We start from the raw sequence: 23,637 nt of genomic DNA on the forward strand, positions 1-23,637 counted from the left end.
GGTGATAAATTTGCAGAATCTTTAATTAATTTGTTTAAAAGGATGTCGAGTACCTGTCCTTAAAGCCTCGCACCACCTTCTGGATGAGTATGACCTTGTCTGTGATGGCTTTATCTCTCTCGATCTCCAGCAGCATGTCATGATGATCCTAAACCAACATTAAAAAAATACAAACTAATGTTTTCACCTCTGTTTCTCACTTCTGACACCATGTGTGAACTTGCTGCAGAAAAAAAAGCAAAGTTTGCACAAATTCAGCACATCACAACATAAAAATGCCAGGAAACATCTTTAATACAAAGCTTTGATGTTGCAGATTTTAACTGACTAAACAGACAAAAGAGGTTTAACACACTGAAGCTGTTTTCTCCAGTGACCTGAGCCAGTCCTAAGGAGGAAGTGGTGTTACTTCCCTGCACTTTCTCCTTCCTGTTGAACTTCCTGTCCTGCTGAACACCAACGTCTGACACTTGAGTATGTCATTTAACTCTCAAACTAAAATCCCCAACTTTCCACATGTTTATCAGCACACTGGGGTCATGTAGACCTAAAACACACACATCAAAAAGGAGTGTGTTGTTTTTTCTCCCCCTAAAAGTCATTGTTTGGTAGCTTAACAATGTATTAAGTCTGCAGTAACAGAACTATTACTGCGAAAATTACTACTTTTATCCAAATAAAATCATTTGAAGTCTGAAGCAAATGTTCTTAATTAGTTGACATAAAGCTGTCTTTGACTAAATGAGCAGCACATTTTGCCATGACAGAAATTAAACTTCAAAGGAAACAAGAAATAGTTTAGAAAACATAACTGAAGGTGATAAAACACATCTGTAAAAATCTAATATTTTCTTTTATCGAACTCTAGGTCGCCTAAAACATCTGATACATTGGTGAGGTGTGAATGCACAAACAAACTCTGATATGGGCCAAAAACGCAAACTTGGATTGCCTGAATACAGCGCAGGGCATTCTGGGTAAATAGAATCAAAACAAATGTGCTAGTCCAACACCAGCGTGATAAATTGGTCTTTTATTAAAGAAACAAGAGAAATCCTACAACCACTAAAATCTGACATCAATCCTTTTTTTGTTTACATTTCTTGAAGAAGGAAGTTCGCTCATGTCTTCTTCAGAGGTTTTCTTGTTTATTAGGTGGCTTTTGTTGCAGCGCCCCCACAGGTGAGAGGAGAACAGGTTTTTCAAAGGGTTTGGTTCATTTGACTCGGTGCAGTGTGAAAGAAAACAAACGTTGCAATGTTGTTTAAAAGTTAAACCGAATCTACCGGACTACCAAGTGTGACAACACTCCATGCCTCAAAACATGCATAAATAAAGTTTTACTGACTTGCAGCATGAGCACAAAACAATAGTTTGATACCCTCAAGAGAAAATAATAAAAATATTTGAGAAAGAATCATCTAATAAACTGGATTTAAATCCTTCTTCACCATGAAATAAAACAGAAAACAAACATGGTGGAAACATTTGCAGAGAGCACAGAGGAGAGCAACCTATTATTCCCGCCTGAATCAGCACCAGCTGATATTTTCATTTAGCCTGTTAACTGACGGGCCTCACCAGTGACCTCTTGAAAATTGATTGAAAATTAAAAAAACACAAAGAACAGGAATCAAAACAAGCTGTTCTTCCTGTGACTGGATATGAAACTGGAAACAATCACAGCAGAGCTTTATCACTGGGATGAACTGGTTCATTTCCAGTTAGGTGCATTAAAACCACTATAAAAAGGGTTTATTTAGTGTCAATAATTATCTGTTTTAATGTTATACATTTATATTATGATAATTAGAGCTGGAATTGGAATTGAACTGGGACAGGCACAGTGAAATTCAAGCACTTTTCAATTATTTTAAAGTTAAGTTTTCAAACTTTTCCAGCATAAAAAAACAATACAAATAAACTAAAACAAGACAGCTTCAATTCACGATTATATAGTTCATTATTGTTGTTAATAATGTCCTTTGGACTTCCGGTGACGATGCGGCGAGGAGAGAACGCATGCTGAGGAGCCAGAGCTGATATCGGCCAGTTTTACGTTGCTACTTTCCGTCAGAAGACTTAACCCGTGTGAGCGAGGTACAGGGTAAGCAATACAGATGAACAGAGGGAAAAATTCAAGGATAAAGAGCACACCGGGCCCTAAAATTGACCAAATGATCCGGTCGAACCCACGAGCTAACGAGGCTAATGCTAACACTAGCATGGAGACGCTCGCTGATGCAGGGACAGATTCAATGATTTTAAACGAGATTCGCGTCATGAACCGGGACCTCCAAGACAAAATACAGCAGGTCGGAGCAGACGTGATCACAATTAGAGACTGTCTGGACTCGTTGAAATCAGACTTGGCCGGCCTCAGCGGCAGGATGGGGGAAGCGGAAAACAGAGTGTCGCAACTTGAGGATGAGAATGCGGTGCTCACTGCGAGCACGGCTGAGCTCAAGTCCAAAGTTGCACAGCTGGAAGATCGGATCCAATATCAAGAAAACTACAGCAAGAGAAACAATCTAAGGATCAAGGGTGTCCCGGAGCTCTCGGAGAAGGGGGATAACGTACCGGAGTGTGTCATGGACATACTACGAGCCCTACTCCCACAGGATCAGGGAACGGATCAAATCGTCATTGAAAGGGCTCACAGGGTACCTGCTACTCTAAAAGAAAACAGACGAAACACGCCAGCCGGACCCCGACACATCCTGGTGAGATTCCTTCGCTTCACAGACAAGGAGAAAATACGACTCAGAGCTCGAGAGGTTGGAACTTTTCACTGGAGGGGAAACAAGATAGAGTTTTTTCCAGACTTCACGAGGGAAGTACAAGAAAAAAGAAACAAATTCTTTGAGGTCAGACGTATGTGCAGAGCCAAGGGACTGAAATACACCACGCAGTACCCAGCAGTGTTTTGGGTCTCCCTCGGTAAGGAACGCCTCCGCTTTGAAGACGCCACCGCAGCAAAGAAGATGATAGACAAATACCAACCCCCAGAGGAAGGTGAATGAACGAACAGGCTGCGATGATCAGTGGTAATACCTCCTTTCTGAGATCACTAATCATAACCTCCAACTTATTAAGACTAAGATGTTTATCATATTATACACGTTGAAACTGGACTTCGTTAATCTGGTCAGATTTATGTTATTTCGGTGAATTTTTGCTGATGGGGAAAATCGATTGCTATGTAAGCAATTTAAGTCGCATATTTGGTGTTTTGGATCGATAAATATGAGTGTGTGGCAATCTAAATTGCTAGGTGTTCATGTCCCTCATATTGGTTTAACATACAGTTTAAATAGCCCAGCTTATTTGGTAATTTTCCCCTTTTTTTTTCTTCTTATCTAATTCATTTGCACTAACAAAGTTCTGGCGGAAGTTCTTGATGCCTATTATTATTCTATGTTATTGGCCGAGGCAGCTCACTCTGAAGGCCTCCATGCTCGTCATAAGGAATAAGGCGTGGTTATTTTACAAAAGACGCTTTTGTTTGTGTCTAATTTTTGTTTTTGTTTTTGGGGTCCTCCATCTCAGCCAGCCTTTTTCTGTGTTTTCTTTTGTTATATGTATAAACACAACTGACACAGCACAAGACACAATGATGGTCTTGTTACTATTATTGATAAACGAACATAAAATATGGGGACCATAGTTAAAATATCCTCATGGAACGTTAATGGTTTGGGCTCTTACACCAAACGATGCAAAGTACTTAAATATCTAAAGCAGAAAAAAGTAGATGTGATGATGCTACAAGAAACACACTTGTTAGAGAAAGATGTTAACAGAATTAAAGATAGGTGGGTGGGACAAGCTTACCATAATACTTTCAAACAGAAAAAACGAGGAGTGTCTATTCTATTTTCTAAACATCTCTCAATTCAGGTGGAGAAAGAATATAAAGACAAAGAGGGTTGAGTAATAGTTCTTCTAGTCAATATTTCAGGACAAAACATTATTATAGCCAATATATATGCCCCTAATACAGAGGATCCAGATTTTTTCTTACAGCTAAAGACAATTTTTACGGATTTTGGGGACTTCCCTACTATCGTAGCAGGAGATTTCAATCAAGTCTTAGACCCTGTTTTGGATAAATCCGGGAAATCAATTCATAGAACCAGCAAAACCCAGGAAGCGATTAAAACTCTGTGCAAACATGCTGGTCTATCAGATGTATGGAGGCTCCTAAATCCTTCAGCGCGAGACTATACCTTCTTCTCAAGTAGGCACTCTGTTTATAGCCGGATAGACTATTTCCTGATCTCACACTCTCTCATTGAAAATGTTGGGAATTGTAATATTGGTTCAATAGCAATAACCGATCATGCCCCCATAGACCTAGTCCTACAATTGGGTTCTCATTATGAAAGGGCTAGGGGATGGAGGTTGAACACCAGTTTACTAAATGATGCTGACCTATGCAAAAAACTCAGAGAACTAATTACTGAATACTTTATAAACAACAACAATACTGCAGACCAAAACTCAATTTGGGATGGGTTCAAAGCATATATTAGGGGAATACTGATACAACACTCCTCCCGGATCAAAAAACAAGACTCCCAAAATATAAACCGATATGAAAATGAGATAAAGAAATTGGAGAGGGAATATTCGGAAAATCTTAACCCTTCAATCTTTGATAAATTAGTCAGAGCTAAATATGAGCTAAATACAATATTTTCTAAAAAAGTAGAGTACTCTCTTTTCAGGATCAAACAGAGATGGTATGAATCAGGCGATAAAGCGGATAAATTATTAGCCAGCCAATTAAAGGCCAAACAAGCAGCGCGTCAAATTAGTGCGATAAAGAATGGGGCTGGGAATGTAGTTACTAGTCAGAAAGAAATCAACAAAGCATTCAAAGATTTCTATAAGCACCTTTATTCTCAAGAAGGACAATTTGATTCAAATACAGCAGAAGAGTTTTTTGGAAGGTTAAGTCTTCAGAAATTGTCCAAAGAGAGTGCCACACAACTAGAAAGGCCTATTACTATGGAAGAACTCGTTAAATGCATTAAAACCTCACCCAATGGGAAAACCCCAGGCCTGGACGGTTTTCCTAACGAGTTTTATAAAACATTTACATCTGAACTGGGCACAGAAATATTAAAAACCTTTAATTCAGCTATCAATTCGCATCGACTCCCCACATCCATGAAGGAATCATTAATTACTGTCATTCCGAAGAAAGGAAAAGACCCTCTGGAATGTTCAAGCTACAGGCCAATAAGCTTATTGTGCTGTGATGCAAAATTATTCACAAAAATATTATCATTGCGGATTAATAAAGTCATAACATCAATTATACATCCGGACCAAACAGGCTTCGTCAAGGGCAGAACCTCCTCTGATAGTCTAAGACGTTTACTACATCTGATTTGGAAGGCCCAACATTTAAATTTTCCTGTAGCGGCCCTGTCACTTGACACGGAAAAAGCGTTTGACAGGGTCAGCTGGAACTATCTTTACTATACACTTGGAAAATTTGGGTTTCAACACTCTTTTCTAGAAATAATAAAAATGATATACACAGACTCAAAAGCAACTGTAACGACAAATGGATCAAGATCAGATCAATTCTTAATTGAACGCGGGACTAAACAGGGAGATCCATTGTCGCCCCTACTCTTTATTATTGCACTCGAACCCTTAGCCCAAGCCATCAGACAAAACAAAATAATAAAAGGTATAACAATGGGTGAAATAGACAACAAAATGTTAATATTTGCAGATGATGTGCTGCTTCTGCTGTCGAATCCTGAGGAATCATTACCTCCTTTACTGGATTTAATTAACAATTTTTCTGATTTGTCTGGATACAAGATTAACTGGTCTAAATGCGAAGTAATGCCCTTGTCAAAACTTTGTTACAAAAGCCATATACAAAAATGGAAATTTCAGTGGGTACCAAAAAACCTTAAATACTTAGGAATACTGCTGAACCCGGGCCTGGAAGACATTATTCTGGACAACTTTGAACCTGTGATAAATAAGATAAGTTTACTTTTAAAGGGATGGGACAAGCTACAAATATCACTATGGGGTAGAGTCCAAGCCATTAAAATGATTATTACACCAAAATTAAATTACCTATTCAGTTTATTACCTCTCAAAATTCCACACTCTATATTTAAGACCCTGGACAAAATGATAAACAACTTTATCTGGGAGGGGAAAAAGCCTAAAATGTCTGTCCTAAAACTCCAAACTAAAGTAGAATACGGAGGATTACGACTTCCCAATATGCAACTTTATCAGGAAGCTTTTACAAGCGCACAAATAACATCCATTATGTTACACAACCACAATAGTCCGATCTGGGTGAGCTTGGAAGGTGAAATAAATGCTCCATTTAAAGTTTTTGATTATCTATCCCAACATTCAAATGATGGAGTTAAATCCAATCCAATTATCACTCACACTAAAAAGGTTTGGCAGCAGTTACATAAAAAAGCAAACAGCTGTCCTTTCGCTCAGGGAACAGCCTCAGTGTGGAATAACCCAAAAATAAAAATAGGGGGGAAAATGATCTTTTGGAGGAGCTGGCTTATAAAAGGGATTGACCGTATAAACTGCTTCTTCAAAAATGGTACCTTACTGTCATTTCAACAATTTCAAGAACTATACAATCTAAACCACAAGGATTTCTGGAAGTTCCTACAAATTAGAGACTGCCTTACAAAATTAAAGAATCCTGAGGGAAGCATACCCATGGAATCACCAATATACACCATATTTAACAAAGTAAAAGACTCCCCAAGACGGGTAAGTCATATTTATAACTATCTGATTGAGAACACTTGCAATATTAATACAGGACTTAAGAAGGTGTGGGAATCAGAGTTAAACATACAGTTCACAGAGGAACAGTGGGCTGCAATAGTCAAACAAATGTTAAAGCCCATGAGAGATGCACGCTCCAAACTGATACAGTTCAAAATTACGAATCGATTATATTGGACACCAGTTAAATTATTCAGAGCTAAAATAAGTTACTCTGATACTTCCTGGCGATGCAAACAAAGCTCAGGAGACATGCTTCATATGTTCCTCATGTGTCCGAAACTAATTTCCTATTGGCAGGAGGTCATGGGGAAAATTAACAGCACCCTCAACTCCAACCTATTGTTGACACCTACACTGGCACTTCTTAACTTCTTTGATTATAAAGTCAAAATAGGAACAAAAAAAATACAGTGGTTAAAAATAGCCCTCACAACGGCTAAACGAGTTATATTAAGACACTGGAAAGGTCAAAGTATCCCTACTTATACAGAATGGTATGCAGCTCTTTTAGAAACTGCTTCTTACGAACGACTCATCTACAAGATAAACGGTCAGATTGAGGCGTATCAGAGTATGTGGGAACCGTTCTTAAAACCATAGAGGAAAGGCTCAAACACTATTGGTCCAGAATAAAAGATAGTGTGTTTGTACTTTTTTTTTTTTTTTTTTTTTTTTTTTCCTTTAGCTCCTTCTGCTGGCTGGGGTGGGGGGAGTACGGGAGGATCGGGAGGGGTTCAGGGGGGAAAATGTTAAAAACTCAAATCCTTCTCTGTATAACTACTTAAGGTTGTATACTTCACAGTAGTGATATTGTTAACATTGGTTTCACTGTATGTTTTATTGTTGAAGGATTTAATAAAGATTGAGAATCGAAAAAAAAAATAAAAAAAAATAATGTCCTTTGATATTATCCTGACAAGGTAAATAAAAACAGCAAAATTTTATGTTTCGTAATGTCTCACACACCCCTTGTACACCTGACTGGTCTGAAAACAAAACATTAAATTAACAAGAAAAAGCCCCAATTTTAATGTATAAAATATGTTACAATTACACTGATCAATAAGCCATTAGGAATAATAAATATTCTTCATATTAAAGCAATCCAAACGAATCATGTTTAAAGGGAAACAAAATCTCTAAAAAAATGTTCTCAGAAGGTTTTCTGGCATTTAGGAAACAGAAATAATTTGGTAATTCCAACTAACCTAAAACAAGAAAGGTTTGATTTGATTTAACTTCAGGCAGTGAGAAAAAAGTTTGTCTTCTTATTAGGTGTATGAAAATATCTGATTTCATATAATTTTCCAAATTTAGGCTTTTAATCAAACGTTAGATTCCACTTTATCACAAAAATTTGCCATTTCTAAAACATCACACATTAATAAGGCATTTTCAAGGATCCTAAACCTGAACATAAATGGTTCTGCATTTCATTGGACCGCTTTAACATGATCCTGCAGCAGGTTTCTCCTTTAATGGAAAGTTACCTTGAGGAAGATCTTGGTTTTTCCCATCTGCCAGTCGTCGTCTTTGCCGAGAACGGCTTCAGCGATCCGCTGGCAGGTTCCTCTCAGGTCCTCCTGCCCAGGGAGAGCAACAGGGAATTAGTTTCTAAAATGCTCCCTTCCTGTTTCTGCTGAGAAGGAACTCAACAAAAGCATAATCTTTTCCACAAGGTAATACAGCTAGTGCTCAGTAAACCAAAGCTCCAGTGATCGGGTATTTCTACAGATCTCTGACTGTTATGAAATAAATTTTATTTGTTACCAACATGATAAAAATGCATCAGGTTTTTTAATTTATTCACATTTCGCATGTTTTTGTTCTTTCATTTGGGTCTAAAAACAGCACAAGTGCTTAAAAAACACCAAATCATTTTTTGGAGTCTGGAAAGAGAGCCGTTTCAAAAATATTCCGATTATTAAGTCACAGTCAGGGCGAGGGGACTATATGATTACCTAGCAACCCAAGATGAGCTCAAGCAAGTTTGGTCAGCTGGTTTTATGACCAAACTTGTCAAAAGACAAGTTTTGAGACAAGAATGCAGCAAGAAATCACTTGCTGCATTCTTGTTGGTTATGCAGGAGGCTCCACTTCTGCTTTTCAAAGAGGTATGGTTGTATAATTGTGCGTCTGAAACTTATTTGCATTTAAAGTGACAAGATGCCCTAAAAATAGGCAGAATTGATCAGATCAAAATCTTATTATCCAAGAATGATTTTGTGCAAAAAATATAATGAACATGTTTTGTATAGACCGTAGATCTAACCTGTTCAGGATATTATGTCACTTTAAAAAAACTGATTCAGAACTCAAAATATCACAATCATCACAGGTATCAGGACAAAACTGACACAAACATCCCAGAATCAGAGCTCAAACGGAGGCATCTGACTAAACAGAGCATGAGAGGGAGGTTGGAGAAACAGGGACACAAAGGGAGTCGCAGGAAAGGAATCTGTGGGAAAAACCCATTGGATAAACACGGATCGGATCCCGACACCAGGAAACACTCGATGGCCCACGCCTAACTTCCAAAACCTGGTGTGGATCTGTTGCAGCTGGAGAACACTAACATGTCTCCTGTTAGGACAGTTAGGACAAGGAGAACAAAGTTCGTCTCTAACGCAGCATGAAAGCAAAGGTTTATTTTTCTGTAATTTGTTACACTCATCAAAAAACTACTTTTATTTCTAAAACAGAGGCTATAAACAGGCAAGTCAACTTCAAATTTTAAAATAATTTATTATTCCCAAAGGAAAATTAAATAAAGCCTCTCACACATATGTGAAAGAGATAGTCGTGAAAAAATATATTCATTTGGGTTTCCAGAGTGATATTAACCCAAAGAACTACCATCTTGTTTAACAGCTTCTGTTTATTATTTTGTCACTTAATTCAGGTCAACTCACAGAAAAGATTGAAAGAAAAAACTTGTTTTTAAAAATATTTTCTTACATTTAAAAAAAATTTTAAGAGAAAAAGTTGATTAAGAATTGGAAATACAACAGAATACAATATACTTAACTTTACTGATCCTGAGGGGAAATTTCTTATTAGTTGACAAGCTAATAAATATTAATCCAGTTAAATATTAATAATACAAATAGTACCATAAGAGATCAAATTTATAAAATATATATACATGGGGCGTAGGGGACAGCACGACCCACATTTGGAGGCCTAGAGTCCTCAACACGGCCGTCACGGGTTCGATTCCCGGACCCGATGTTATTTGCCGCATGTCTTACCCGTTTCCTGTCAGCCTACTGTCATATAAGGGACACTAGAGCCCACAAAAGACGCCCTGGAGGGGTTAAAAAAAATATATATATATAAGGAAGGAGGCAGAGGACTAGTGAGTGTGAGAACCACAATCCAGGACGAAACAACTAAGATCCATAAATATATCAGGGACAAAGCCTCAACAGACAATGTGCTCAGTGAATATCTCAGACAACAGGGAACGGAGGTTGAGGTGCCAGAGATACCATCATGGGAGGACAAGCCCCTACATGGGATGTACCACCAGCAAATAACCCAAGTGGCTGATATCAGTAAATCCTACCAATGGCTGGAAAAAGCTGGACTCAAGGACAGCACAGAGGCCCTCATCCTGGCCGCCCAGGAACAGGCCCTAAACACCAGAGCAATAGAGGCCCAGATCTACCACACCAGACAAGACCCAAGGTGTAGGTTGTGCAAGGAGGCCCCTGAGACAGTCCAGCACATAACAGCAGGGTGCAAGATACTGGCAGGGAAAGCGTACATGGAACGACATAACCAAGTTGCAGGCATAGTGTACAGAAACATCTGTGCAGAATATGGACTGGAAACCCCGAGATCAAAGTGGGAAACACCCCCAAAGGTGGCGGAGAACGCCAGAGCTAAGATCCTGTGGGACTTCCAGATCCAGACAGACAAAATGGTAATGGCGAACCAACCAGACATTGTCGTAGTGGATAAACAACAGAGGAAAGCCGTTGTGGTAGATGTAGCAATACCAAGCGACTGCAACATCAGGAAAAAGGAGCACGAGAAACTAGAGAAATACCAGGGCCTCAGGGAGGAACTGGAGAGGGCCTGGAAGGTGAAGACCACAGTGGTGCCTGTGGTCATCGGGGCCCTCGGGGCAGTCACCCCCAAACTGGACCAATGGCTACAACAGATCCCAGGAACAACATCAGACATCTCAGTCCAGAAATGTGCAGTCCTTGGCACAGCCAAGATACTGCGCAGAACCCTCAAGCTCTCAGGCCTCTGGTAGAGGACCCGAGCTCAGAGGATAAGAACCACCCGCGGTGGGTGAGAAGGGAATTTTTATATATATATATATGTGCTGTATATATACATACCTAAGAGTGATGTAAGAGATTCAACATGACTGAATATAAATAATAAATAATATAACAAGCATCAATAACAATCAAATTTGTTAAAATAACAATCGAATCTGATTTTAAAAAATTGGAGATTTTATTTTTAAGCCGTATCGCTGAGCTCTTCCTCGTGCATAGAAATACAGATTCCACATGGAGCCTGACGATAAGGCTGAAAAAATTATCACGATATAAGCATTTCGTATCAGTTAATATCTATAATAATTGATTTTTTTGTTTTGTTTTAAATATCTGAAATACTGCCAAACTGGTGGCCTGAGTTTTCCTGTTTGATCCATAGTTTTCATTCCACAATGTTGGTTTTTATTGTGAAGCAGTTATGAGGCGAAACCTGAAACTGCTGCTGTGGAAGTTACTCAACAGGTTGTTGCTAGGTAACCAAAGATTTAGTTAGTTGATTCCACCAACCTAGCTTAGTTAGCTGTGAGAGGCTGAGAGCTTAAAGCCTTTTCTCTGCCTACATCTCTCAGAATGCTGTGCGATTTTGGATCAGAGTTCAGTGAATATTTTAGATATTGAATATTCTATCTGTCTTTTGATATTGATCACGTGTCTATTGTGATATATTGTTATTGATTTATTGTCCAGATGTATTTTCACACTTCATTTATTAAAGAAAGAAGACAAATAGAAAATCTGTGTGTGAAAAGCTTAAACGTACAGCTTTATTTCAGACAGTCACAGATGTCAGCCCTACCTGTTTATATGCTGGTTTAACTCCAGGCATCAGCACCCGGTAGCGGTCTACAAACTCCACAAAGGTGTAGCGGATGGGATATCCAGCGCGCCGAATACGAATCGTCTCCATCATACCAGAGTACCTCAGCTGACGCACACAAAGCTCCCGGTCAAACAGCTGGAAAATACACCCAACGCTAACACGTTAGCTGCACGTTCAGGCAACAATGACGACTTTCAGAAAGGAAGGTGCTAGATCGTATTTTCATTTTGTCCAATCAATCGAAGCAAGTCTTAAAGGTAAGTTGTAAGTGAAAAGTTTATGAAAGCAGGAGTCCACCAAGAAATCGGCCCTAATTCCTATAATTTTGGGGAAAAGCGATTAGCCGACAGATGCAGAAGTGAAACTGATTTTATCTGCCGTAAGGGTCAGAAAATGTAAAGGATGGTTAACAAAAATAATCCACTGTTACAACATAGCAACATTTTACAGAAAAAAATTAAAATAAAAACAAAAATCAGTACCCGCAAGTAATATTTTGTTTAAAGAAAACTGCAATCGGTGCAGCCCAAATGTAAAGGTTGTCTTTTTTTTACTATTATTAAAACATATAGAATTTACAGGAACTTTATGTAAAGTTATGCCTCATTTTCCTCTCCAAACAATCACAGAAAACCTTAAAATCTTTGATTATTTTGATAAAATTGTTTTTATTCCAGTATTTTTCTAACAGTACATTGTCAAAACAATAAAAGAACATACACATGCTGAAGTTGAAACGTACATTAGTAAAAAAGTTGGTCACCTTCTTTACCTAAACCGTACCATCCTACAGATTATGCTTAAAATATCAACACACCTCCCCATATTAGCAAAGTGATGACTTTACCGTTTACAGTTAATTTCTTGCTAATGTTATGTAAGCAGCTTAATAAACGGAAAAAGAGCAGATACACACCATAGGTTTCTTGTACTCATTGGGTTTGATGCAGCGAACGAAGAAAGGCTGGCAGACGCTCAGAGTCCTCATCAGCAGCTCCAGAGATCTTTTAAACTGACTGCTGAGGGTGGGAGAGCGCTTCCTGGTTTCTGCCCCCTAAACACAACAAACACACAGTCACACACACAGTCACACACACACACACACACACACACACACACACACACACACACACACACACACACACAGGACAGCAGAAAAACTGTCAGGGTCAGCCAAGTTGAAATTTCCTGAGCTGTGACACAAACCAATTCTTTTGTCTTTAAATATAATTATTTTGCTAGCGGATACTGCAGCTTCATGCTGATTTAAAATAAAACACTGTTGATCTGCAACATTTCTGTAGAAAAATTAGATGCAAAAAACTTCAAAATGCATGTGACCTTGGTTACAGCACCATACTTCAGGGACAAGATGCCCCGGCTACATACAGCAATGATAAGAAATTAGAGAGGAAATATATTGAAGTAATGGTTTATTGTGTTATACAGCAAATGGAATGCATTATTATCTTAATGCTATTAGCTTAGCATCTTTAGCTAAGTGTTTATTCTGAGAAAATGGAAATTGAAATACTTCAAATAAAGATTAACAGTAGAAAAAATATCCGTTTGTTGAATTTTATTTATTTATAGCATACAGTTATGACTATTATAAAGTAATAAAATAACAATTGGCTGTAAGTAAATGCTAATAATCAATAATAAATAGAAACCTGTGTTACCTGCCTGTTATAATCAAGGATAGAAATGTTTGTAGTTGCCTTTTGTGGCCAGTAGAGGTCAGTAAACCATGTCTTTAGGTTTTATTTATGAGTTTGATATTGAAAAAGAATTAGTATAAAAATAGATAGTCATTTAAAGATGCAAATTTTGCTTTGGAGAAATAAAGAAATAATGAATGAGCGTAATTATGTAAAAAAAAAAAAAATTCAGGAAGAACATTATAATAAGAGGTAATAAAACAGAAATAGAAGAGATGTGATAGAGCAAGAGGTAAAGAAATTAAATTTTCAGTTTGGTGACTGGTTGCGTTCCTTTTAAAGATGGTTACCTTAGTGAGCGCTGTGGCACCAGGAGGATAACCACACAGAAACTGGCAACAAGCAGCACACAGGCACGTTTGCACACAAAGACCCCACCATACAGAAAGATTGAAGACAGAAAAAACAGCAAAGTTACTGAGAAACACGATTCTGAAACATGAGAGCAAACTCTGGCATGCAGAAGAAGAAAGAAACCACAATAATATGGAAACAGAAAATGAACTTTTATTTGTTTTTTTGTTGCCATAAATTAACTACATGAAGAGTTTTGAAGGTTTTAACCAATAGAGAACAATTACCTCTGTCAATAGAGGTTATTTAATAAACACACAGTTTGGAAAACCAAGGATGATTTCATACATTTCTATAACTTCTAGAGAGGTTAATGATGTGTCAGTTACCATAGCAACATCTGCCTGGAAGATTTGCTTGATGAACTTGTTTTTGGAGGAATGAACCAGCTGGATGATGTCTCCATACAGAGTGTCTCTGTTTTTCTCCAGGAAACCTGCAGGAATGACACAAACATGCGGTTTAAACATTCAGACATGTGAGAACATCCGCAGATTCCTTGGACCGATCTCAACATGAGCGCTGCAGTTAGGAACCGCTCTGAAGTTCCTCAGCCAACAGGATTCCAGACAGCTGACAGAACCGACGGGGACGTGTTAAACATGTTTTGCTGTGTTTATACTGAGCATGCGTCTTTGCTTGTTCAGTATTTTGCTACCAAGCTACCAGACAGATCAACGCCTGCAAGTGATTTTGATCTGTAGTTTTCAAGGCTTTCTGAAAGTTTAAAGTTTGTTTTTTCCTACTGTTTCAGTCACACATGTCACCATTTATACAGAGGTCTTTCTTTCCATTTTAGGTTTTTACTTTTATATTCTCTTAAAAACAAAAACATAATTTTAAATATATCAGTAAATGTTGTTCCGTATCATTCTTATTTTACCAGCCCATTCTTGAAAACGTGCTTCAAGCAAAATCCGTTACACAGTTCTCTCTGCTTTCATAATGCAAAAAACACATATACAAGAATAAATTAGAGAAGAAGCAGAGCCAAATGCTTGATACAGCCAATAAAAACTCTGCAGAGACAGATATGTAAGACATAGGGACACCAAAAAGAAGAAAAGCAACAAAAAGTGTGTTGGGGGGAATAAAGTAGACAAGAAAAAAAGCTGTGATAGATAAGAAAGTAAAATTACCTGAAAGATGAAAGGTGAAGACATCAAAAAATACAAAACTGAGATCCAAACACAGAGCAAAAAAAAAAAGTTCAGTGTCTCATCTCTGCAGTGTGAAGTAACTCTCACCTCTTGTTTCATAGTAAACCACTCCGGCAAAGTGCTGAATACCAAACTGAGTCTCGTAGTTGTTCTTCGGTGGGATGTAGTTTGTGTTGAGTTTGTGCTGAAAGTTGAGCTTGTTCAGCATCGTGGCGTCTGTCCCCTGTGGGACAGAGAGGCAGGAGGGAAGGTGAGCTGATGGCTGGATTTATAATCTGACTGTTTGATCTATGAGAAGTCTGAAGAATTTTTTATCACATTTCTAAAAACTGCGGCCTGTTCCTACAGAGAACATGACAATTAAAAAGGTCATTTATAAACTGGTGACATTAACAGAGCTGAAAATAACACAAAATGTTAAAAACTTATCTGGGTTTATGTTAATTAGAGTAACATGCAATAAACTCTTTTTTTGTCCTGTTGAAACAGGATCTGCTACTGGGAACTCATCAAATCAACCTAATTCACCATCAGCAGCTGCGTTTCCATAGATCATATGATTGCGCAATTTGACATTTCGAAAAATAAATTTCCATAATGAAAAAATGCCAATATCAAAAACAACTCTTGTTTTCCAGTAAACAGTTTTGGTGCTGAGGAGAGGTGTTTTTTTATTTATTTAGCAAAACTGCAATGGAAACACTTTTGTCGCACCGTTGCTAATGGCACAAACCGCAAAGAAGACAGGAAGTAGTAAGTTTGATGAAGATGGCGCAGCAAGTGTTTTTTAATGACTTGACTGCATGGACAAACTTATTTCATGGAAACACAGAAAAAACAAGAGTATGTTTTTCTGTTAGCGGAATATTGATCAAGTTTTGCCCACATTTGTGATGGGAACGCAGCTAGTGAGACGTTAAACTGAGCTGTTTGCCTTAGGAAACTTGCTCTCTTCGTCAATGAGCGAGATGATGTTCATCGGTTTGATGGCGATCATGTCCAGAGCGCCCTGGTTGTCGGTGAACTCGATGTGCAGCCAGTTGATGTTTTCCAGGTTGTACTCCTCCTGCTCCAGCTTGAAGACGTGACGGACGAAGAACTGCTGCAGGTTCTCGTTGGCGAAGTTGATGCACAGCTGCTCGAAGCTGCAGGAAGGACGATGATGAGCAAAACAGAGAATTTACACATTTTATTAAAAAATAAAATAAAATAAAAAATAAAACGTCAAAAATATGGAGGAATTTCAGTTTTTTTTTTACTCTTTAGGGAGGATAATTTTTGTATTTTCACTGCATCTTAAAAGTTAAAGATAAAACAACCTGTGGGCTGCACAGAGCGCTTCCTATATGACAGTCTCTGGGTTTTTACCTGTTAATGGTAAAGTTCTCAAAGCCGAAGATATCCAGCAGTCCAATTGAGCGTCTGAGCGCTTTCGGTTGTGAGGATGTTGGTTTGTAAATGGCTGCATTTATCTTCTCCACAATCCAAACAAACAAGCGTCCATAAATGCCCTGAAAGCACAAAAAACACAAGCACCACTAAGCTAACTGGAAATGCAAATGGCCTGTGGCGATAACTAATAAATTGTCCCAGAATTATTGCGATAAATGATAATATTGTTGTTTTGAGACCATTTTCAACTAATATAATGGTAATGGCAAAAGAATGCAAAAGTACATTCTCAAAAATAAATAAACTTAAAATTTTAATGAACATTTAACACTAGAACTAGAAGACATTTTAAATATTCAAAATTAATATACTAAACAGCAGAAACAAAAATAAAATGAATTATGAAGTCTCTGTAATCAAAATTGTCCTTCAAACCAAAACACCAGAATGGAGACTTTTATCATCCAGTTTCTGGTAGAAAGAGAAAAACAATAAGTCATGCCAGTGGAAATTATTGAGCTTGTTTTAATTTAACATGCGATTAATCGATTTATTGATTAGGCATAGATGCAATAAGGAAATTTTGATAGCTAGAAACATTTCTTATATCTTGCAGTTATGATCTGCGTTAATTGTTCTAAAACAGTGTATTTGCAAGTTTATTATTGAATTTGTTAAATTGAGTGAAAATCCATTCTTGTGTAATTCACAAAACATGGATTCATCCTGTTCATTCAACTAATTAACAGAAAAGCCACAAAAGGATGTAAGATACAAGTTCTTATTTTATAAAATAATAAAGAACCCTGGTCATTTATAAGTTGGCTGAGTGTTTTACCTTGACGAAAGCGTCTCGGACATCGAGCGCTTGCTCCATGCTGAGCGGGGTGGACACCGTCTCTCCCCTGGTGATCAGCGTCCTGCTGGTCAGGCAGTTCATCAGGTCTTTGCATTCCACCTAAACACACACATAAAAAACAAATAGTGAAAAAATTAAAAATAAATCAAAAAAATCTGTGTTGTTGAGAAATGCTACAATATCCAACTAAGGATGGAAGTTATTAATTAATGCGTTAATTTAAAGTTGGTTAATCTTATCAATTGACTAACAATTAGTTAATAAGTGGCCATTTTCTTAAAAACTTGAGTTGTCTGTATCAAGAGAGTCGACCGTCTGCCTGTAACATAAAGGGATACATTTTTTACAAAATGTTGAATTAATTTTTTTTAACTATATAGTGTCGGCTGTGTTAAATGTTGACTGAATAAACAGAAAATTGTGGTTTTCTCACATTAATAAACTTAGACATATTTATGAATTATAACAAAGTGGGAACCTCCTAGTTTCACAAATAGAAAAATAAAATATGAAAATAATAAAATATGTGAAACTCTTAATCTCCACAAACATCCTAACCTTCAGAGAAAATCAGTAATTTTTGGTTGGTAAAGTTGACGTTGCTCCGTCATGTAGCTCTGCTGAATGAAGTGCTATTAAAGGTGAAACTTAAGGAGATTGTCTAGTGTTTATATTTCAAAAACTGCATAAAGTCTATTTTGCATTCTTCAATGGACTTTGTTTAAGCCAATTCTCTCTCCTGTACTAACATCCTTCCGCCATCTTTGTTTCTGTATCAACTGGCTCTGTTTAAGGATGACCAGCAGCGCTCCCTGCTGGATGGCGCCCAAACTACAATACTTAAAAGAAGGTCTTAGTTGATGTTATCGATCAATTGAAACTAATTTTAATCCCATGAACCATTAACCAACAATTAATCACAAGTCCAACACCACCGAAGTATCAGATTTTAAATATTTTTCCAACGAGACTAACTTGTCCATCATGACAAAAATAGAAACAATAATTCAGTTTCACTTTAGAAAAGTGAGCCAGTTTTATTTGTACCTCCAGCAGAGTGGCAGCAGTGGTGAGGTGAGGGCAGCGGACGACCTCGCAGGCGTCCAAGTTGTCATAAGTACGAGCTGTCGAGTTTAACAGGGTGTCGAGTTTAAAAGCCAATGAAAAGGCATACAAATGGCAAAATATAAAAGAAATAAAAAGGAAATAATTGTAAAAATAGCCTTTAAATAAAAAAGCAATAATGATTATCATTATATAATAAAATGTACTGCAAAGAGTCATTTTTACCTTCATATCGTAGGTTTCCCATGTGTAATATTGCAGCTAGAAGCTTTGAAATCTCCCAGTTCTCCTTTTCTGTGAACATCAACACCTAAGATAAAAAACAGAAATATTTGCTATAATCATTTAAGTCAGTGAGAGCGCATTTTTACAAAATAATTAAAATTATTCAGTCTTTGCAGGAGTACCTTCATTGCAGACTGAATATTGGAGTATTCTTTCAAATCGTCTCGGCCGTCACAAACCGTACACTTTCCCTGCAGAGGAACAATAACGACTTAAAAGAGAAAAACTGCAGTTAAAAACAAACTTTTCTCTACAGAATTTGTAAAGTACGGTTTTGTTTTCATCGCAAAAATTCTTTCTTTTATCCTTCCTGAAATGAAAAAAGACTAGATATACTGTAGATAGTTCCCTGGCTTTGTTTGGAACCAGTGGAGAAAAAACAATGAAGAAATCGACTGAATGTTTTCTGCCTCTTCAGGAGTTCAAGCCAAATGTTTAACTTCCATAATTTGTCACGTAACTTACTGTGTGATTATTATTTTTAAAGTTTTGGTTCGTAAGCAACTTCAGTTGTCATATAGTTAATTTAGTTGGATAACATCTTTACACACTGATTAGCATAAAGCAGGTGTGTTGACCTAATAAGAAAATCTTCTTGTTCAGGATCATCACATAAAATTTGGGACAAGGGATGAATCTGCAGCTAGCAAAATAGATTGTAGGACTGATCTGTTGACAATGTTTTCAATGAACCGATTAATAACTGGACAGTCAAACCTACTAAATAATTGTTGTTGTTTTTTTTAACTAAATTTTAAAATTTTAAAAAGTGAAGCTAAAACTACAACCAGAGGAGTTCTGAGTAAATCATGTTCACAAACACAGAAGGTTTTTTATCTTAAATGCAAAATATGTATATTTATATTTAACAGTTTTGACTTAGTTACCACGTTGACTGTGTTGTTTTTTTAAGTCAATTGCCTATTTTAGAGTGTGTATACTTCAGTTAACAATTAATTGATTACTAAATTAGTTGACAATTATTCTAATAATTGATTCATCACAATTAATTCAAATAATCCTAAATGAGATTGGAGCTGGAACTTGTCAACGCGAAGCAAGGCAACTTTATTTATATAGCACCTTCATTCCAGAGACAATAAAAATGCTTGCACAAGGAAGTTAAAAGAACATATAACAGGAACAGATTAAAATTCCTGTTATACATTAAAGTAAATAAAATTATGAGTTAAATCCTCACTATGGTCAGGTAGGTGTAGTCGGTGGCTTTGCCGAGCCCCAGTTTCTTCTTCTCGTCTGCAGTCATTCCCTTGAGCATGCAGTAGAAGATGTGATAGTTCCTCTCATCATAAGCCTGCAGCACAGAAATAAAGATCAGGTTAAATGTCAGTTTACTCTTCAAAGCTTGACGCTGGACAAATGCAGCTCGAGAGTTTGGCTCGTCATTTACCTGTCGACACACTCTGGATTTCTCCAGCAGGTACTGCTCTATCTTGGCTCCCTCTATGGCTCCCCTCTTGTTGAAGTGGATGTCGATGTATTTCCCAAAACGAGACGAGTTGTCGTTACGGATTGTTTTAGCGTTGCCAAAAGCTGAAGCAGGAGAAACGCAGAGTCACCCAGAAGCATGGATATCTGTTAGTGGAATCAGTGAGTCGACTGTTGTGCTTTTTCAACACACTTTTAAGCAAGCTCTACTTTTATTTTTGCTTTTATCACAGTTCAGGGTGGCAACTTTACAGCCCCAAACTTTCTTGATTACTCGATTAGTTTGTCTGTACGTGTTTGTAAAGATAAACTACTACAGCTGTCATTATGCTGAGAATAATGATGCTGATGACAGATGGTGTGAATCAAAGTAGTTATTTCCTCATGCAATGTGGCTCTGGATTAGAAAAAAAATCACAGAAAGTCGCAGAGATGCAGGCATTTAATATCTGCTTTGAAGGACATGAAAGGAGCCAAAACGCAGTTGATGCAGTGTTACATTTGAGAACAAAGTTGCAACATTTGAACATTTTCAGTTGATACGGTTCTCTTTCTCACTGCACTGAGTCAAACAAACCAAATCCTTTGAAAAATCTGTTCCCCTCCTCGCCAATGGGGGCGCTGCACCAAGAACCACTGAAGGAAACAACACAAAAACCGCTGAAGAAGACACGTTCTTCACAAAATGTAAACAAAAATGGAATCGCATCAGATTTTAGTGGTTGTAAGATTTCTCTTTCGTCTTTGGTAAAGACGAAAGAGGGAACACGTGACCCCTGTCCTGGCCTCACTTCACTGGCTGCCGGTATATTTTAGGATTCATTTTAAAATTCTTATGTTTGTTTTTAAATCACTACATAATCTTGCCCCGGCTTACCTCTCTGAGCTTCTTCACCCATACATACCTTATCGATCTCTTAGGTCCGCAGATCAGCTGCTTTTGGAGGTACCGAGATCAAGAAGGAAGCTCAGAGGGGACAGGGCTTTCTCTGTCATGGGCCCCAAATTATGGAACAACTTGCCTTTGCAGGTCAGGGAGGCCCCTTCACTGTCCACTTTTAAAGCTCGTCTTAAAACCCATCTATTTTATTTGGCTTTCAACTCTAGCGGGATCTAGTTTTAAATTGTATGTTTTGTTTTTAAATTGTAAGTTTTTATTTTATGTTTTTTATTGTTATGTTGTGTTTTGATGTACAGCACTTTGTATCAGCTGTGGTTGTTTTAAAGTGCTTTATAAATAAAGTTGGTATGGTATGGTATGGTAAAAGACGACGAGCCGTTTCTCCCGTTAGCGCTACAGTCAGACATTTGTTTTGGTTGCATCGGCCCAGAATGTCCTGCGCTGCAGTAGATATGTGAATTATAAACCTGCCTTCAAGTATGGGGTTAGCTTCCAGGACCTGCTGCTCTATCCAGGAGTGCTGACCGCTGATGGCCGCCAGGAACTGCAGGATCAGTTTGGTGCTTTCCGTTTTTCCTGCTCCAGACTCTCCGCTGTAAAGTGATCAGAGTTAAAAACAGGATTTATATTATAAAACATAAACTTCTGAACATTTTTCTTTACATTAGTGCATGCAGTGAATTTGATCATATTTCCTACATCAGCTATAAATCTTCTGTCTGTAGCCGGCGGTGATTTATTTGGTGAATTTACTTTATATATGATCTTATTTGATTTTTGTACATATAAGTGTATTTTCTTACTCATATTCATAAACGTTTCTTTGACATTTTTATTTACTTTGAAGACATTCAGGAAGTCATTCAGAGTTTCACGCTGCACTGTGTCAAACGATCCAAACCCTTTGAAAAATATGTTCCCCTCCTCGCCTGTGGGGGCGCTACACCAAGAATTACTGAAGGAAATGACAGAAAGACTTCTGAAGAAGACACTGAACGTCCTTTTTCACAAAATGTGTTACACATGTGTGTATAATTAATTTGTGTAATGCATTTCACTCTGTGATAAAGTTTCTGAAATAAATTGACTTTTCAGTAATAATCTGATTTAGTGTATTAAATCCACTTTATAAGATTACAGGAAACTGATTCCTTGAAAACAAATATAAATACATATATATAGTTACAAAAAACTACACTACTGTGTTTTGTTTCAAATTACAACATTTAAAATGTTGAGGCTTCCTGATGCAACATTTAATGTATTAAATTAGCAAAGAGAAAATAAGTTGAAAGAAACAAAGCAGTGAAATTGACATAAACAAGGTGGAACTGGGGTGAAAATCAGTGAAAATCAGCTTCTTTTTCCCTCATCTTTGCGGTTATATGACCTTTGACCCAAACTCCACTACCTGATTATGCAGCACTGGTCTCGGTTGTTCCTCTGCATGTTGAAGTAACAATTGTCGGAGATGGCAAAGATGTGAGGCGGCATTTCCCCGATCTTCTTGTTGGTGTAGAGGCGGATCTGATCGGCGGTGTAGATGGGCAGCAGCTGGTACGGGTTGACGGCCACCAGGATGGAGCCGGTGTACGTCTGAGCACAGGTACCAGAAAACACTCCACTTATTTACAACAGCATTTAGGGGCAATTTAAGGTGTTTATAGAGAGAAGTTTATGAAAATGGCTGCAAACAGATCGTGATTACCTGAAGAAATTTACGTTGATGCCACAAAAAAAGAAAGAAAGAAAAAATTTATTGCTCATGTGGAACTTTCATTTAGAGAGCTAACGTCTGTATTTTGGTAATAAATATCATTAAGTTTCAAAAAGAAACAAATATCTAAAGGCCATTTTAATAATATAAATTAAAAACAGCATTATAAGAAAATAGTATCACAGGACAAACCAACTGGATGGAAATAACATTTGGTGTATATATTAAAAAAATAACCTTTCAATTTAGTTTATGGTGTCAAAGCTGGGTAGACTGTAAGACTCAGAAAAGACCAAGCTTGAAAAGATAAACATCTGTTATAATAGACACATATTCAATACTTTTTTACTTTGTTCTATTGTGACAAAGGCATATGAGGACTACTGTAGATAAAAAAATAGTAAATTTTCATTTAAAAACTCAGAAACCTTTAGATTAAATTTTTGAGCTCCAAAAGTCAAAATTTTGCTAGAACAAAAAAAAAAAAACAAGGAATTTTGAAATTAATTTCAGAAGTTTTCAAGAAAAAAAACCCCAGACATTTTCTGAGTTCAAAAGTCACAAATTTGCGAGAAAAAAATCTGAAACTGAGATTTTCAGAAATTTTCTAGGAATAAAATTGGAAAATTCAGAACTTAAAAAATAAAAAATTGACTTTCAAAGCTCAGAAATTTCCACATGTTTTTGTAAAGAATTTCTCTCCAAAATTTCGGAGATTTTTCTCGCAAATGTTTGACGTTAATCGTCAGAGAATTTCTTATATTAATCTCAAAATTTTCTTTTTTCTCAGAAATTTAAAATTT

General features: G+C 37.2%; 1 protein-coding gene across 2 annotated transcripts in view; it reads right to left on the minus strand.

Moving 5' to 3' along the window:
• myo7aa (myosin VIIAa) overlaps positions 1–23,637 on the minus strand; it is a 60,367-nt gene that overhangs the window by 24,407 nt on the left and 12,323 nt on the right. For both annotated transcript variants that reach the window (XM_028045571.1, XM_028045572.1), the window contains exons 4-19: positions 22,529–22,713; positions 21,589–21,710; positions 20,179–20,321; positions 19,969–20,082; positions 18,890–18,958; positions 18,708–18,792; positions 18,465–18,541; positions 17,397–17,516; positions 16,535–16,677; positions 16,101–16,311; positions 15,254–15,389; positions 14,336–14,442; positions 12,848–12,985; positions 11,908–12,066; positions 8,298–8,390; positions 54–148 (exon numbers count right to left, since the gene is read on the minus strand). In XM_028045571.1, coding sequence (XP_027901372.1) covers positions 54–148; positions 8,298–8,390; positions 11,908–12,066; positions 12,848–12,985; positions 14,336–14,442; positions 15,254–15,389; positions 16,101–16,311; positions 16,535–16,677; positions 17,397–17,516; positions 18,465–18,541; positions 18,708–18,792; positions 18,890–18,958; positions 19,969–20,082; positions 20,179–20,321; positions 21,589–21,710; positions 22,529–22,713 — 1,997 coding nt within the window. The remainder of the gene's footprint in view (positions 1–53; positions 149–8,297; positions 8,391–11,907; positions 12,067–12,847; positions 12,986–14,335; positions 14,443–15,253; positions 15,390–16,100; positions 16,312–16,534; positions 16,678–17,396; positions 17,517–18,464; positions 18,542–18,707; positions 18,793–18,889; positions 18,959–19,968; positions 20,083–20,178; positions 20,322–21,588; positions 21,711–22,528; positions 22,714–23,637) is intronic.

The sequence above is a fragment of the Xiphophorus couchianus genome, chromosome 18 (assembly GCF_001444195.1).
Source record: "Xiphophorus couchianus chromosome 18, X_couchianus-1.0, whole genome shotgun sequence".
NCBI lineage: Eukaryota > Metazoa > Chordata > Actinopteri > Cyprinodontiformes > Poeciliidae > Xiphophorus > Xiphophorus couchianus.